A 16,699-nucleotide genomic window follows, 5' to 3' on the forward strand; every position below is an offset into this window, starting at 1 on the left:
ACAAAGTGGGAAATGACGGAGACAGGATGTTTGTGTTACTGTGTTCCATGAAGTGGGACTATATTGCCCTTCTTTCTTTTTCTCTTTGCTGCCTGATGCTAGAGAGAGAGGGAGCCATGTTGCAGTGCTCCGTGTGTGTTTATAGGTAAATAAAGTCGATTAGCCAAAATGCTGAGTTCCTGAGGTCTGTTACACAACTGCGAAGACCCTAAGTGTGCCGATGTCTGTTGGCATTGGTCGCTGTGATGTTCGGGCTGAATAAAGCTTTCGAAGCTCCCGAACGATTGACCAGGAGGGAAAGAACATGCCAGTCGGGCATGTGTCTCTGCCAGGGTGCTACTCAAGTGTAGGACGAGCTCCTGACAATTTGATGCAGGCACCCTGAAGGCAGCTCATATAAAGGACGAAAGGAGCAACGGCACATTGATTAATGTATCAGCTAACAGCTAAAGCAATATTCCTGAATACCAGGGAACTTTAAATCACAAGACAACAGGAACAGTTTTGCCCAGTGCCTGAGAGGCAACAGAGATGGCACCAGGTGAACGTGTCCTTAGTTTATCTGCTTAGCAAAGCTAATAGCATTCCCAGGGGTCTGAGGTCTTGCAAGGAGCTCTAGTGAGCTCAGATTCTGTCATGCTTGCTTTTGAATTTGTTTGTTCAGGAGAGCTGATCTGCCTTCCAAAGCTCTTTCATTTTATCCTAATTTTTGTTTTCCTTCTTTTTTTTGGAAGGAGGTATTGTGAGTGTGGGTGACCCCAAGAAGAAATATACAAGTTTTGAGAAGATCGGGCAAGGGTTAGTATATGGTTTCTGGCTTCCTTCACCTCTTCTGCCTTCAGGATGAAATGAGCATGGATCTGGAATTGCTCAAAATGCCTTTTATCCTTTGCTAGAGCATAGCGACCAGTTGTGATGGCTTATTACTGAATCCCAATTGTTTGTGCTCTCAGGTGTGTGACTGAACGCCTGAACACAATTGTGACTTATTAAAATTAAAAAATCCCTGGGCTGTTTCCCAGTTTGATTAGGTGTGACGAGATGACTCTACAGTTCTATAAAATCATAGAATTGCAGAGTAGGAAGGGACCCTGAGGGTCATCCAGTCCAACCCCCTACAATGCGGGAATCTTTCCGCCCAATGTAGGGTTTGAACCCACAACCCTGAGATTACGAGTCTCATGCTCTCCAGCTACTGAGCTGTGAAAAAGCAGTCTTAGTTGATTTGATTGGCTCAAATCCACACACATCTTCTGGCAGAAAGCAGTTTTAAAGAAACCAAAGCATATACCGTATTTTCCCGTCTATAAGACGCCCCCATGTATAAGACGCCCCCTATTTTGGGGGGGACTCCGATTTAAGAAAATGGGGGGAGATACTATCCGTGTATAAGACGAGCCCAGATTTTGAACATTAGTTTAGAGCAGGGGTCCGCAAACTTTTTCAGGAGGGGGCAGGTCCACTGTCCCTTAGACCTTGTGGGGGGCTGGACCCACCGCCTCCCAAAAGGTCCCCCCGCCTATGCCACTCATGCTGCAGCCGCTGGCGCTGCCTTGTCTTTGGCAGTGTCTGTGTCCTCTGTCTCTGTGGGGCACAGAGCCTAGGTCGCTGGCCTGGGTGGCGGAGGCAGCCTCCACACCGCTGCCATTTCCTTCCTGCTCTGCCGCTTCCTCCCTCTTGACCACCTTAGCGGGAAGGAAGAGGCAGTGTCCAGAGGTGTCCGCAGCTTCCTGCAGCCAATCAGAAGCTGTGCCATGTCGTGGAAGTCAGTCTCCGCGCGGCGAGGCCTCTGCACCGCGCCTGTTTACCTATGGGGGCTTGGTGAAGAGGTTGACTCACAGTCCGAGCTGTGAAAATCTTCAGCCGAGGCGAGAGTTTGCCTCGATGTCACATGAAATGAGATGGCAAGCGTTTGCAGAGAGCAGTTCAGAGAAAGCCAAGCTTAAGCGTGTTAAAATTAGCTGAATGTTTGCCTCTAAAACAGCGAGGATGAAAAGGTGCGCACACTATTCCTTTTGTGTGTGTGCGCGCGCACAAACGCTCTTGACACTCACAGCTATTGTGTTCGCTTTCTCTATTCTGGGGCTGCTAACTTTCCCTCCCAGCGTGATCCCAACCAATTAGCGATGGTCGTGAGAGCAGAATGATGTCACGGCGCCATACAACCAATTGGCTCTTGCTGTGCAGTGATGCCGCCAAAGGGAAACAAAGCCTCAGTGAAAAACCCAAGAATTCTGAAGCTCTGCTGGAATGACTAACCTTGGCTTCCTCCTACTGACTACCAAGCTTTTGTTTACCTAAGTTACTTGCAGGCCACTTAACTTGAGTTATTCTTTTTCCAAACTCTCCTCTATCTGTGGTTGTTTTTAGCTGAGTCTGGCTTGCAACAGGCTAACTTCCCCTGAAGGCCTATAGCTTAGTTGCAGAATACTGCTTTATGTGTAGAAAATCCCCGGTACAAACCCCAGTAGCATCTCCAGATAGGATCATTCCCCGCTTGCAACCTTAGAGAGCCACTCCCAGTCTGTTCAGATAGTGCTAAGGTGTTGTTGTTGTTTAGTTGTTTAGTCGTGTCCGACTCTTTGTGACCCCCTGGACCAGAGCACGCCAGGCACTTCTGTCTTCCACTGCCTCCCGCAGCTTGGTCAAACTCATGTTCATAGCTTCGAGAACACTGTCCAACCATCTCGTCCTCTGTCGTCCCCTTCTCCTTGTGCATCTTCCCCAGCATCAGGGTCTTTTCCAGGGAGTCTTCTCTTCTCCTGAGGTGGCCAAAGTATTGGAGTCTCAGCTTCAGGATCTGTCCTTCCAGTGAGCACTCAGGGCTGATTTCATTAAGAATGGATCAATTTGATCTTCTTGCAGTCCATGGGATTCTCAAGAGTCTCCTCCAGCACCAGAATTCAAAAGCATCCATTCTTCGGCGATCAGCCTTCTTTATGGTCCAGCTCTCACTTCCATACATCACTACTGGGAAAACCATAGCTTTAACTATATGGACCTTTGTTGGCAAGGTGATGTCTCTGCTTTTTAAGATGCTGTCTAGGTGCTGTCTAGTGCTAAGGTAGATGGAGCAATGGTCTGATTCTGTATAAGGCAGCTTCCTATGTTCCTGTTACCCGGGGGCGACTGGTTATTTAACTAGCTTCCCTGGTATTCTTAGAGCAGCAATGTCATTTTGCAGTCATGGCAGTGCCCTGCAACGCAGATTATTGTGTGACAACTCACGGGGTGACACACAACTAAATCTTGGTCACAGTGTAGACCCATTAGGTCCATGGATTTCTATGGGTCTGTTCTGAAGTTGCCTAAAGTTGGATATCACCCATAGTCTAGTGTGTTATTGATCATTTAGTGTGTTAATGCTGTTGTAGAAAGATTTGGATTTGGCTTTTGCTGCCCATCTCCCCAAGGGATTCTGAGCCCCCCAAGCTGGAATTAAGATTGCCGGAAGAAATATCAACAACCTCAGATATGCAGATGACACAACTTTGATGGCAGAAAGTGAGGGGGAATTAAAGAACTTCTTAATGATGGTGGAAGAGGAGTGCACAAAATACGGTCTGAAGCTCAACATCAAAAAAACGAAGATCATGGCCACTGGTCCCATCACCTCCTGGCAAATAGAAGGGGAAGAAATGGAGGCAGTGAGAGATTTTACTTTCTTGGGCTCCATGATCACTGCAGATGGTGACAGCAGTCATGAAATTAAAAGACGCCTGCTTCTTGGGAGAAAAGCAATGACAAACCTAGACAGCATCTTAAAAAGCAGAGACATCACCTTGCCAACAAAGGTCCGTATAGTTAAAGCTCTGGTTTTCCCAGTAGTGATGTATGGAAGTGAGAGCTGGACCATAAAGAAGGCTGATCGCCGAAGAATTGATGTTTTTGAATTATGGTGCTGGAGGAGACCCTTGAGAGTTCCATGGACTGCAAGAAAATCAAACCTGAGAAGAGAAGACTCCCTGGAAAAGAACCTGATGCTGGGAAAGATTGAGGGCACAAGGAGAAGGGGACGACAGAGGACGAGATGATTGGACAGTATTCTCAAAGCTACTAAAATGAGTTTGACCAAACTGCAGGAGGCAGTGGAAGACAGGAGTGCCTGGCGTGCTCTGGTCCATGGGGTCACGAAGAGTCGGACACGACTAAACAACAACAAAAAGTCCATGATCGGTCAGAGAATAATGGATGGAGGAGGATCCAGTGGAAGAAAGGCAGATCTTTATTTTTAGGTTTCAGCAGAGACACCCCCCCCCTTGCAAGGAGGTGAGGACAAAGAACTAAGTGCACAGGAACCTTTAATTATTTTAGGCGTTGCCCAACCCCTTAGCTAAAGACCATCCAAAAAGCACCATTCATACATCAGAGAAAGAGGCAGCTTCTCTCCTGTCTGTCAAGATGACCTGATAATGTTTTAACGATTGCATTACCTGGGTTTTCTGGCAATTCTTTTGAGATGGTAAGTAGGTCACAGGCCGTACCCTATTCATACAGAAAATATGCCCTTAAGACAGGATTTGTATGATTTGTAACTGAAAAGAACTAAGGGGAAAGGTTTCGCCAAGATATTTCCTTCCGCAGAGGAAATATTTGGGGTCATGAAGAATCAAGATGGCTTCAGGATTGCTTTCCTGTACTATATCAGATGTGGGATTTATATACTTGAGGACGTGTGTTTTACCTTGTGCATTTATGAACATTTATTTATTGAACATTTACAATAAAAGCATGCCTTAACTGGTTGTCCTTTCTTTCAGAGCTTCAGGGACAGTTTACACGGCAATCGATGTAGCTACAGGACAGGAGGTAAGTGTTACGGGGATACTTGGAGCCCGTTTCACTAAATGAGAGATGTTCTTGCTTTGATTTTGAGCCTCTCTTCTTGATCCCTGCTGCCCGATTCTCTCCAATTCAGAATTGTGACAAAGGACACAAGAGTTGGAAACTTAAATTAGATCCAGCTTCAGACGACTAGAGACTTAATTGTAATTATTCCTCTTCCCTGTTCCCCGCCCTCATTTCAGGTTGCAATTAAGCAGATGAACTTGCAGCAACAGCCCAAGAAGGAGCTGATAATTAATGAAATTCTCGTCATGAGGGAAAACAAGAACCCCAACATTGTCAACTACCTAGACAGGTATTCACACTTTTTCCCCCAAGAGGGAATGTCATGTGTACAAGATTCAGGGCAGATGAAAGAAAGCACTTATTTACGAAGCGCGTTGTTAAACTGCGGAACTCTCTGCCACAGGAAGCAGTGGTGGCTGCAGCTTAGGTGGCTTTAAAAGAGGATTGGACAAATTCAAGGAGAAGAGGGCTATTGATGGCCACTAGCTGTGATTGCTATGTTCTACACACAAGGTTGGAGGCAGTATTGCTTTTGAATGCCATTTCCTGGAGAGAATGACTCTTGTGCTCAGGCTTGGTTAGCGACAAAACCTGATTGGAATACTAGATGTGCCTCTTTGTAGTATTGACCAGAGGTGGGCAGAAGGTAGATTGAGATCTACTGGCAGATATTGGGGCAGTTTGAAATAGATCAGTGCTGATTTCTGACCCACCGTTGCTTAATAATGGCAACTACAAAATGACAACAGCAAAATGAAAAAATGGCAGGGAACTTTGGAGTGAGCTCTGTTCAGTTTTGGCATTTGAAATGAATTCCCCAGTTAGGAATTCATTAATTGCAAGTGCCTGTCTTTGGCATCTGACTTCCATTTGGTGAATCTTGAGTGTCTAATAAAATAAATAAATTAAGCAAATTCCACAAGCCTCAAGTCTGCCTGCCTCTGCAACACTGAATCCGGACCACAAAAAGGCCTGAAGTTTATATCTGTATGCTTTGCACATATCCAAGGTGGTTTTTTTTTCTAATTTTAGTTTTTGTATATCATATCTGTTGATGCCTCCTTCTAGTGTGTGGATGATGCAGTTTTGGCCACATAAACAGCCTCAGAGATTATCTGCTTTTACTATGCATGTTACATGCACTTAAAAAGGGGGGAGAGGAGAGACAATTTACTTGGAGAACAATGGCGTCCCTGATTAGCATTCTCTTGAGCAAGAAATGTACACATCTCATGTTGGCCCAAACTGTCTTTTAAAATTAAGCCAAAGTTCATAAGTTGAGAGGAGCATTTTTTTAGCAGCTTCTGAAGACCGGTGGTTCCCCCACAAAATGTGTGTCTTATTTTCCCCACCAGTAGTTTCACCAGCTCCTAAGTAGGATAGTAGCTTTGCGCAATAACAAAGGATAATCTCTTCAGGAGACGGGAAGATCTTCTTAACTTGATGCAGCCTCCAACTTTAGTGGACTTTGATTAAGAACATAAGAGCCCATTGGATCAGGCCTTTAGCTGAACTAGTCCACTATCCTGTTCTCATCGAACCAGAGGCGTCTGGGGAGCAGTGCATGAATGGCAAAGCTGTCTGCACACCTGCAGATTCCAAGGAATACAGAGAAGCAAACCACAAACTAAATAGCTCTGCATGTGGTTTACAGAAATACATTAGGAGTAGTGTGCAAAAATTCAACACCCTCTAGTACTTAAATTATATTTAAAGTAAAGGTAAAGGGACCCCTGACCATTAGGTCCAGTTGTGACTGACTCTGGGGTTGCGGTGCTCATCTCGCATTACTGGCCAAGGGAGCCGGCGTACAGCTTCCGGGTCATGTGGCCAGCATGACTAAGCCGCTTCTGGCGAACCAGAGCAGCGCACGGAAACGCCGTTTACCTTCCTGCCGGAGTGGTACCTATTTATCTACTTGCACTGGCGTGCTTTCAAACTGCTAGGTTGGCAGGAGCAGGGACCGAGCAACGGGAGCTCACCCCGTCGCGGGGATTTGAACCACTGACCTTCTGAATGGCAAGCCCTAGGCTCTGTGGTTTAACCCACAGCGCCACCCGCATCCCTATTAAATGATATTTACAATGCCCAAATAATAATGACATACACAACTCAGTATCTCAAAGCCAAACAGTCTAAATACTGTATGCCTTTGGAAAAAAGAGCAAAGTGCCTTTTCAATGTTGGAGCGAACCTATTTGGTTGAGCATCAAGTTGGTTGAGCATCAAGTTCCTTTTCGGACCGACCAGAAAAAGATTCACGAAACAGAGATTGAAATCCGGCTAGCTCATTGTCGGAGTTCCGTTGGAATTGCACCAGCAACAAGTACGCGCACACAGAGTTATTTTCTTGGACTTATTGCAGGAATATTTGGACTGTTTGAACGCGTTGCATCATTGTACATTGTACATGTATTTAGTTTGTCATCTGCAGTTTCCAGCAAATGATATTCAGAGACGTATTGCCTTTTTCAGTGGAGCTAGAATGCAGCTGTTGTGGCTAGTGGCTGTGGATCGCCTTGCCCTCCTTAAATTTGTCTAACCCTCTTTTCAAGCCATCCAAGTCGGATTGAATTCCATATGAATAAATCCTTCCTTTCATCTGCCTTGACTCTTCCAAAATTCCACTTTATTCGTTGTCCGTGAGCCTAGTGTTATGGGGAGGGGGGGAGGAGAAAGTTTTCTCATTCCACTTTCTCAATCCCATGTCTTAATTTGATAAACTTCTATGATGTGACTTTTCACTCACCTTTTCTCTGAACTAAAAAGTCCCAAATGGTGAAACCTTTCCTCATTGCTCCACCCCCTTGATAACTGTCTCGGCTCTTTTCTGAAAGCTGGAATAACAGAAAACGGGACTCGTGTTTTGTTTTGTTTTTGTTTGATTCCTCCAGCATCTTGTAAGCCTTTGGTGAGCAAAACTGGAAATTTCTGGCTTTAGGTCCAACTTGGGAGTGCCAGGCCAGGGGACCACAGACAACCCCCCCCCCCGGAACATTCCTTTAATTTTCAATATTCAGGTGTGAGTGATTTAACTGCAGGATTTAACTTCCTTCTGCAGGGCCTGTAAGAGAGAGCTATTCTGCCTGGCTTTCAATTTGAAGTTAGCCTGATCTTTTATTCCCCTTCCTTCCCTCCCTCTCCTCTTTTTATGAAGATTACCCACTCTGGGATCCCACAGCTAATTCTCCCCTGGTCTCCTTGCTGGCCCAAATAGGACTAATTTAGCCAGCTAGCCCTGGTGATCATCTAATGCTTATTGGATGGATTTCCCCCCTAAATTGGTTTTTGAATTCTGAATTTATTGTTATTCACGTTTTATACTGTATTTTATGCTGTTTTTCGTTGCATCAATTAAGTGTTTTAAATTTGTTGTTAGCCACCCTGAGCCCGGTTTTCTGAACCGTGAAGGGCGGGGTATAAATAAATTATTATTATTAGTATTATTTATTATTGCTTCTGTGGCCAAAATGGCGTTGGCCACACCTGCAAGGCGGAGGGGTCTGCAGGCTCAGGTGAAGGCCAAGGTTTTCAGAAGTACAAAAGTAAAAATAAGAAAACCTTTAGGAGAAGAATCTTAGGTGGGGGGAGCCCTCTCCAAAAAACCCAGTGAGGACTGAGGGTGCTCAGTGAGCACACAATGCTGACTGTTAATGGGGAGGAAACAAAAAATGGAGGTGGAATGGAGTATGGCAGAAGGGGGCATGACTGGCTGGCTGGCTGGAACAGGAGTGCCCACGTTTAGACATTTTTGGAATAGGGTAGTATAGGGTAATAGCAGGTGGCGCTGTGGTCTAAACCACAGAGCCTAGGGCTTGCCGATCAGAAGGTCAGCGGTTCGAATCCCTGCAATGGGGTGAGCTCCCGTTGCTCAGTCCCTGCTCCTGCCCACCTAGCAGTTTGAAAGGACGTCAAAGTGCAAGTAGATAAATAGGTACCGCTCCAGCGGGAAGGTAAACGGTGTTTCCATGCGCTGTTCTGGTTCGCCAGAAGCGGCTTAGTTATGCTGGCCACATGACCCGGAAGCTGTCTGCGGACAAACACCGGCTCCCTCAGCCTATAGAGCAAGATGAGCATGCAACCCCAGAGTTGTCCACGACTGGACCTAATGGTCAGGGGTCCCTTTACCGTTACCTTTTAATACTGAATGATAGAATGAAGTATGTGATTGGAGATTGTTCAGCGATCATGGCAATGGATCATTAACCAATGTGAGCAATCCAATAAATAATATTAGAATCATAGAACTGTAGAATTGAAAAGGACCACAAGGGTCATCTCGTTCAACCCCCTGCAATGCAGGGAACTATTTGTGCCAAGTGTGTCTTGAACTCGCAACCCTGAGATTAAGAGTTGCAAGCTCTACCAACTAAGCTATCCCAGCAACCTATTTAATCCCGTTCAAGCACTATGGACTTTAACACCGCAGAGAATCACGTTTGCAAAAACGTGGAAGAGTAGCCGAGGAAGAAAAGAATCAGTTGGAAGTCGTAACAGTTAAGAAAGAAGCCCACGGGAACAGATGGCAGTTGTCAGGTTGACAATAATCTTGTTTTTTTAGAAAGGGGAATTGGCGACCTCTTATAAAAAAATTATTGAGAAGCTGGTGACCATACGGTCCTAAGACACTGGATGCTGTGAGTTCAGGTCAGAAGGGCGAGCATCATCTTCCTGCTAGCTTCTATACCTGCTGCTTTTGGCTCGTTTTCTTTCCTCCATGGAGGAGAAGTCGCTGCTGCTCTGAGCGCTTCGTTTCCTCCTTTCCCAGCGGGGCAGAAGTTGCAGTGGGGCCAGCTGAGCTGCCTTTGCCAGAAACATGTTTGTGCTGAGATTTTCCGGACTGGAAAAGTCCCCAGCTGCGGCTGTCCCCGAAGCAGCCGTCACAGATGCCCTTAGCTGTCACAGTTCTCCGGCAGCCCAGTCCCTGTTCATTCATTTAAAGCCGTTTTAGCCTATTCTGAAAAACAGCAATGAGTTGTTTTGGTGGGAAGGAGACAGAAACACCAGGATATTTTCAAGAAGGGGGGCACCTGTGAAAATTCATGGGTGGAAATGAAGGGTGGGGAAATTAACCTCGAAACATCGGAAGGGGGCTCATACTGAGTCAGACCACTGGTCCATCTAGTGCAGTGTTGCATACACTGGCTGGCAGCATCAGGATTTCAGACAGGGAAGACCCCTGGCCATAGCTGGAGATGCAGGGGTTTGAACCAGGCACCTACTGCATGCAAGTCTAGTGCCGGAACCACTGAACTTATGGCCATCTCTAGCACACACTGCTGCTAGAAGGGTCCTTTAGGTTGGGGAAGGGCTACAGTGGATCATAGCTGTCAACTTACAGATTTGAAAATAAGGGATCAGCAGCCTCGAAAATAAGGGAACAGCAGCCAAAATAAGGGATTTTCCAAGCACAGGTATGTTCAACTTCTGAGCCCCTCCGAGCCAAAGGCAGAAAGCCCAGCCAGCAGCCAAACGAAGCCTCAAGCGGTGGTTCCCACAGCGCAGCAACCCGGCAAAGGGGACGCAGCAAGGAAAACCACTGTCACCTCTCCGCTGGGAAGCGCTGAGCAAAGGCGAGTCCCCAGGCAACGCGGCCGATTTGATCGGCACAAGGCATGCAAGCACCACCCCCCAGTCGTTCTTAGACTCCTTATTGGGTGAGCAACACAGCCAAGCAACACAGTTGGAGCCTCCCTCCTCCCTGGCCGGCAGGGAGGGAGGGAGAGGAGCTGCTTCCTTTGAAACCCGGGAAATTTAAGGGACACCATCAATAAGGGACAGCAGCGGGACACAGCGCTGGGATAAGGGACTTTCCCGCCAAATAAGGGACGGTTGACGGCTATGCAGTGGATGCTCGGGTTGCAAATGTGATCCGTGTGGGAGGCACGTCTGCAACCCGCAGCGCCACATCTGTGCATGCATGGGTTGCGATTCAGCGCTTCTGTGCATGCGCAAAGCGCGATTTAATGTATATGCGCATGCGCGAGCGCCGAAACATGGAAGTAACCCGTTCCAGTACTTCTGGGTTTCAGCGAGTCCGTAACCCAAAAACGTACAACCTGAAGCATCTGTAACCCGAAGTATGACTGTGTAGCTCAGTGGTAGAGCATCTGTTTTCCCCATAGAAGGTCGCAGGTTCAATTCCTGGCATCGCCAGGTAGGGATGAAATCATCCCCTGTCTAAAATCCCAGAGGACCACTGCCGGGCAGTGTAGACAAATTGGATGAAGACAGAACAATGTCCTTAAAGGGTAAAGGTAAAGGGACCCCTGACCATTAGGTCCAGTCGCGGACGACTCTGGGCTTGCGGCGCTCATCTCGCTTTACTGGCTGAGGGAGACAGCATTTGTCCGCAGACAGCTTCCGGGTCATGTGGCCAGCATGACTAAGCCGCTTCCGGCGAACCAGAGCAGCGCACGGAAACACCGTTTACCTTCCCGCCGGAGCGGTACCTATTTATCTACTTGCACTTTTGATGTGCTTTCGAACTGCTAGGTTGGCAGGAGCTGGGACCGAGCAACGGGAGCTCACCCCGTTGCGGGGATTCGAACCGCCGACCTTCTGATTGGCAAGTCCTAGGCTCTGTGGTTTAACCCACAGCGCCACCCGCGTCCCTGCCTTAAAAGGTAGCTGCTTATTATTAGGAGGAGACGGGGCTCATCCACCTGGGAAGGGAGCCCATCTAGGAGAAGGAAATCTCTGATCCTAAACCTCTGCTGCCTTTGGGGGACATCTTTGGGAGAAGAAAAGGCCATGGAGTAGACCATGTACGCCTCCTTCCGGCAACTCCCGCAGGCAAGCTGGTGCCAAATGTGTTGCTCTGCTTTCCTTTGGGTTACATCAGCGAGGCTGAGAGAGGGGTCTTGTTATCTGAGCAGCCCAGGCTTGTGCCTCAGGGGGCGGAGGATCAATTCAGTCCTGCTAATGCAGCAGTTTGACTTCACCCCCGGAAGTGCACTCCATTGTAGACGGATGCCAACAACTAATCTGCTCATGTTCCATCACCAAGCTGGTGCCCTTCGGATATTTTGGCCACGCTGGGAATTGCCGTCCAAAGCATATGAAAGCTACCAGGCTGGCAATGTATGATGCAGACCCCTCTTTCCCTCGTCATTTGACACATGAGACATGTGGCCCACCTTATTCCCGGAATTATCATTTGTTTTCAATTTTAAATTGTTGTAACCTGTCCTGGGACTCGCTGGTGAAGGGTGGGTCATAAATTTCAGGATGATTTGTTTGCATGCCCAAAGGAGTCCTATAGAAACTGGGGACTGGGGTGCCATCTCTTCAGGGTCGCAGAATGTGGGAACGCCCCACTGGAGTTCTCTCTGCTGGTGTTTCCTCCCTTTTCTGCTAGCAAAATACTCAAATGTATTCTCCCCCAAATTTCCCAGCAACTGCACATTCCTTTCTTGACTCATTAGGGACAGTTTTCAAGCTGGGGAGAAGACAATATACCATTTTTCTCTCCCCCAACCCATTTTGGGCCACGCACAGGGACTTTCTCGGCCACATATAGAAACAAAACCCCATTGATCCTGCAAACATCCCTTTCACGCTTTAGAAGATAGCCACAAGGTTCCTGCCTGTTTCGCCCTCACAACAACCTTGCGAGGTGGGTTAGGCCGAGCAAGAGACTACCTCCTCCCTGTACTTTGGTTTGCCGTGGTTTTATTGATTATAGTTTAGAAATTATTTATTGTAACTGTTGGGTGGATTTCTGTTTAACTTTTATACGTTACAGTCATACCTCGGGTTGAAGTAGCTTCAAGTTAAGTATTTTCGGGTTGTGCTCTGTGGCGACCCGGAAGTAACAGAGTGTGTTACTTCCGGGTTTTGCCGCTCAGGCATGCGCAGGCACTCAAAATGACGTCACGCGCATGCGCGGAAGTGGCGAAATGCGACACGCAGACACGCAGACACGCAGTCACGCCTTACGTTTACTTCCGGAAGCGAACGGGGCTCCGAAACGGTTCCCGTTCATATCCAGAGCTACCACTGTATTTATTTAATATTTATTTAATATTTAATATTTATTTAATATTTATTTAATATCCAGAGCTACCACTGTATTTAATACTATTCTAATGATTGTTGAATGTTACTTTTTTGATATAGGTGGCCTCTTTTAAAGTTTTATTATCACATTTTTGTATTGCATCAGATTGTACATTTTTTGTTTCTTCAGCTTGTAAACCGCCTCGAGTATTGTAAGATAGAAAGACGGTATACAAATTAAAAAATGATGATGGTGATGGCCACTCAGGAAGCTGAAACGCGGAGCAGGAATTTGAACCCGGGTCCTCCCCCAGCCTGATCCATATCCGACCCGCAAGCCTGTTACTTTCCACTGTCCATTTTGCACTACCATCTGGCTCTGCTGTCAAAATAGCTCTGCTCTCTTGGTTTGGCAATGCGTTTGTGTGTGTGTGTGCGTGTGTGTGGTGAAAGGGACACAATGACCGTCTGTTATTTCTCTGGCTTCCCGCAGTTACCTCGTGGGGGATGAATTGTGGGTAGTCATGGAGTATTTGGCAGGCGGTTCCTTGACAGACGTGGTGACAGAGACCTGCATGGATGAAGGGCAGATTGCTGCCGTGTGCCGGGAGGTAAGGACTTAAACTCCGAATATATTTCACTCCAAATGGAAGTCCAGGGCTTTGCTGGCGAATGGGACGCCCCGCTTGGAGTTCCTATGTGCGTGAGAGAGAGATGGAATTATTTGAATTTCCTGGAGTGCCTCCAGACTGTCAATATATTTCGGGAGGGATGCAAGCTCATTCCAGGAACTCTAGGCGTGCGCAACTGAAGTAAGTCAAAGTGCTCTGTCGCCCCAGCACAGCAAATCCGCTTTTTTTCGAAAAAAGAAAGAACCTTTTCTAAGTCACAGGGAAATGCAGTTCAAAGCATTGGAATGAATGAAAGATTAACAAGAAGACATTTATGCACCCTGCAAGCGGATCAGGATGAATGCTGGATAAATGTTGCGATTTAAACAGGTGTCTAAAAATAGAGCGGTGATGTTTAGGGGGTCGTGTTCAAATCCTGGCACTGCTAGTCAAAAAGATCAAGTAGCAGCTAATGGAAAAGACCCTTCTCTGCCTCAGTCCTAGGACAGCTGCTGCCAGTCTGTGATGGAGGAACCTTTTTCCTCCCCGAAGCATCAGTCAGCACGGCCAAAGACCATGACAAGAGTTGTAGTATACTTATTTATTATTTTATTTATTAAAGTTATATACCGCCCTTCATTTGAAGATCACAAGAAAAAAATACAGGATAGAAGCACAAAATAAATAGTTGAAACGAAACAAAACAAAACAAAAACAAATTTTAAATGCTGTAGAATATTAATCAGCCTAAGGCCTGCTGGAAGAGGAACTTTTTTGCCTAGCACCTAAAGGTGTATAATGAATGCGCCAGGCGAACTTTCCTGGGGAAAGCATTCCACAACTGGGGAGCCACTGCAGAGAAGGCCCTGTTCTCATGTTGCCACCCACCGGACCTTTCACGGAGGAGGCACAGAAAGAAGGGCCTCAGATGATGATCTCAGAGTTGGGGGTGGTTTATATGGGGAGAGGCAGTCCTTCCTGTCGCTATATGTGCCAGAATGAATTTTCCCCATAAGCATTCTGTGAGAAGTGACACACATATACTTACTTAATTTCATTTATGCACTGCCTTTCCTCAAGGAGCTTGAGCTGGCGTTACGTTGACCTCCACCCCTCATTTTGTCCGCACAACAACCGTGTGAGGTAGGCTAGGCGGAGAATGAGTGACTGGTCCGAGGTCACCCAGTGAGCTTTGTGGCTGAGTGGAGATTCGAACCCTGGTCTCCCAGGTCATAGTCCAATGCTCTAACCACTACACCACACTGGCCTGCACAAAACCTCATTGTTGTTTGCAGTACTGATTGTTGCTGCCTGTTTTTTCTTCTCCCACAGTGTCTCCAGGCATTGGAATTCCTCCATGCCAACCAAGTTATCCACAGGGACATTAAGAGTGACAATATCTTGCTGGGGATGGATGGCTCTGTCAAGCTAAGTATGTGGACAGGATGGCTGGGGAGAATTGTACACCTGGAATTTCAAAGCCACCCTGTTTTGTTTTGTTTGGAGGATGGATGGCGGCTAACGGATTGAGGTTGAATTCTGACCAAGACAGAAGTACTGTTTTAGGGGACAGGAGGCGGGCAGGTGTGGAGGACTCCCTGGTCCTGAATGGGGTAACTGTGCCCCTGAAGGACCAGGTGCACAGCCTGGGAGTCATTCTGGACTCTCAGCTGTCCATGAAGGCGCAGGTCAATTCTGTGTCCAGGGCGGCTGTCTACCAGCTCCATCTGGTACGCAGGCTGAGACCCTTACTGCCCGCAGACTGTCTCGCCAGAGTGGTGCATGCTCTGGTTATCTCTCACTTGGACTACTGCAATGTGCTCTACATGAGGCTACCTTTGAAGGTGACCTGGAAACTACAACTAATCCAGAATGCGGCAGCTAGACTGGTGGCTGGGAGCGGCCGCCGAGACCACATAACATTGGTCCTGAAAGATCTATATTGGCTCCCAGTACACTTCCGGGCACAGTTCAAGATGTTGGTGCTGATCTTTAAAGCCCTAAATGGCCTCAGCCCAGTATACCTGAAGGAGTGTCTCCACTCCCATCATTCAGCCCAGACACTGAGGTCCAGCTCCGAGGGTCTTCTGGCGGTTCCCTCCCTGCGAGAAGTGAGGTTACAGGGAACCAGGCAGAGGGCCTTCTCGGTGGTGGCACCCCCCTGTGGAACACCCTCCCATCAGATGTCAAGGAACTAAACAACTATCTGATGTTTAGAAGACATCTGAAGGCAGCCCTGTTTAGGGAAGTTTTTAACGTTTGATGTTTTACCGTCTTTTTAATATTCTGTCTGGAGCCGCCCAGAGTGGCTGGGGAAACCCAGCCAGATGGGTGGGGTATAAATAATAAATTATGATAATGATGATGAAGGTGTTCCAGAAGGGAAGGAGCTGTAGCCCTGCTCTGTTTTCCTGCTTCCCCTGGGATGGCTCAGCCAGTAGAACGTAAATATTAAAGAAGATAAGACCTTGCAGTCTAAAACTTTGATGCGAAAACCAAATTCTGCCCGGGACTCCTCCAAAACAAAGGAAAACTGCTTCTTCTCCTTCTTCTTCTTGATTTTCCTCTTCTCTTCTCTCCTTCCCCGTCAGCCGATTTCGGCTTCTGTGCTCAGATCACTCCCGAGCAAAGCAAGCGCAGCACCATGGTGGGGACGCCATATTGGATGGCGCCCGAGGTGGTGACGAGGAAAGCCTATGGACCCAAAGTGGACATCTGGTCTCTGGGGATAATGGCCATTGAAATGATAGAGGGGGAACCTCCGTACCTCAACGAAAATCCACTGAGGGTAAGCGTTTTCGTTCTAACTGAGAGGCTTCCCAGATTCTCTGGCAGTTTGTTTAGGCCAGCTGTCCCACCGGGGATTATAAATGTTTCTCATTTATCCAGGGTGGATAAAAATCAATGATTAAAAATATATATATATATCAAAAAATTGGATCTTTAAAAATTCAAATTGGATTTTTTTATTATTTAAATTGGATTTTTCAAATAAAATGCTTTTGGAGGAATTTTTTCTTCTCAAGATAGTTTTCTGTTTAAGTTACATTATAGTCCAAAGGCTATTCATCAGGAAATAAGGATTTGTTTTAAGTTTTTCATGTGTGCTAAAACTCAGTTTAAAAATAAATTTTTTAACCACGTCAGTTAACAAACAAATACATATGCTATAATGTTATTGTTTTAGTTAAATAAATTGTTTAAATTGTTATTAAGGAGATGTATGATTAAAATAC

The 16,699-nt window shown here is 46.7% G+C and overlaps 1 protein-coding gene across 2 annotated transcripts in view; it reads left to right on the forward strand.

Annotated features, from left to right (window-relative positions):
* PAK1 (p21 (RAC1) activated kinase 1) overlaps positions 1-16,699 on the forward strand; it is a 101,262-nt gene that overhangs the window by 81,317 nt on the left and 3,246 nt on the right. For both annotated transcript variants that reach the window (XM_083609937.1, XM_083609938.1), the window contains 6 exons: positions 735-798; positions 4,761-4,809; positions 5,028-5,140; positions 13,346-13,463; positions 14,796-14,895; positions 16,055-16,251. In XM_083609937.1, coding sequence (XP_083466063.1) covers positions 735-798; positions 4,761-4,809; positions 5,028-5,140; positions 13,346-13,463; positions 14,796-14,895; positions 16,055-16,251 — 641 coding nt within the window. The remainder of the gene's footprint in view (positions 1-734; positions 799-4,760; positions 4,810-5,027; positions 5,141-13,345; positions 13,464-14,795; positions 14,896-16,054; positions 16,252-16,699) is intronic.

This window comes from Podarcis filfolensis (genome assembly GCF_964270895.1).
Source record: "Podarcis filfolensis genome assembly, chromosome: 4".
NCBI lineage: Eukaryota > Metazoa > Chordata > Lepidosauria > Squamata > Lacertidae > Podarcis > Podarcis filfolensis.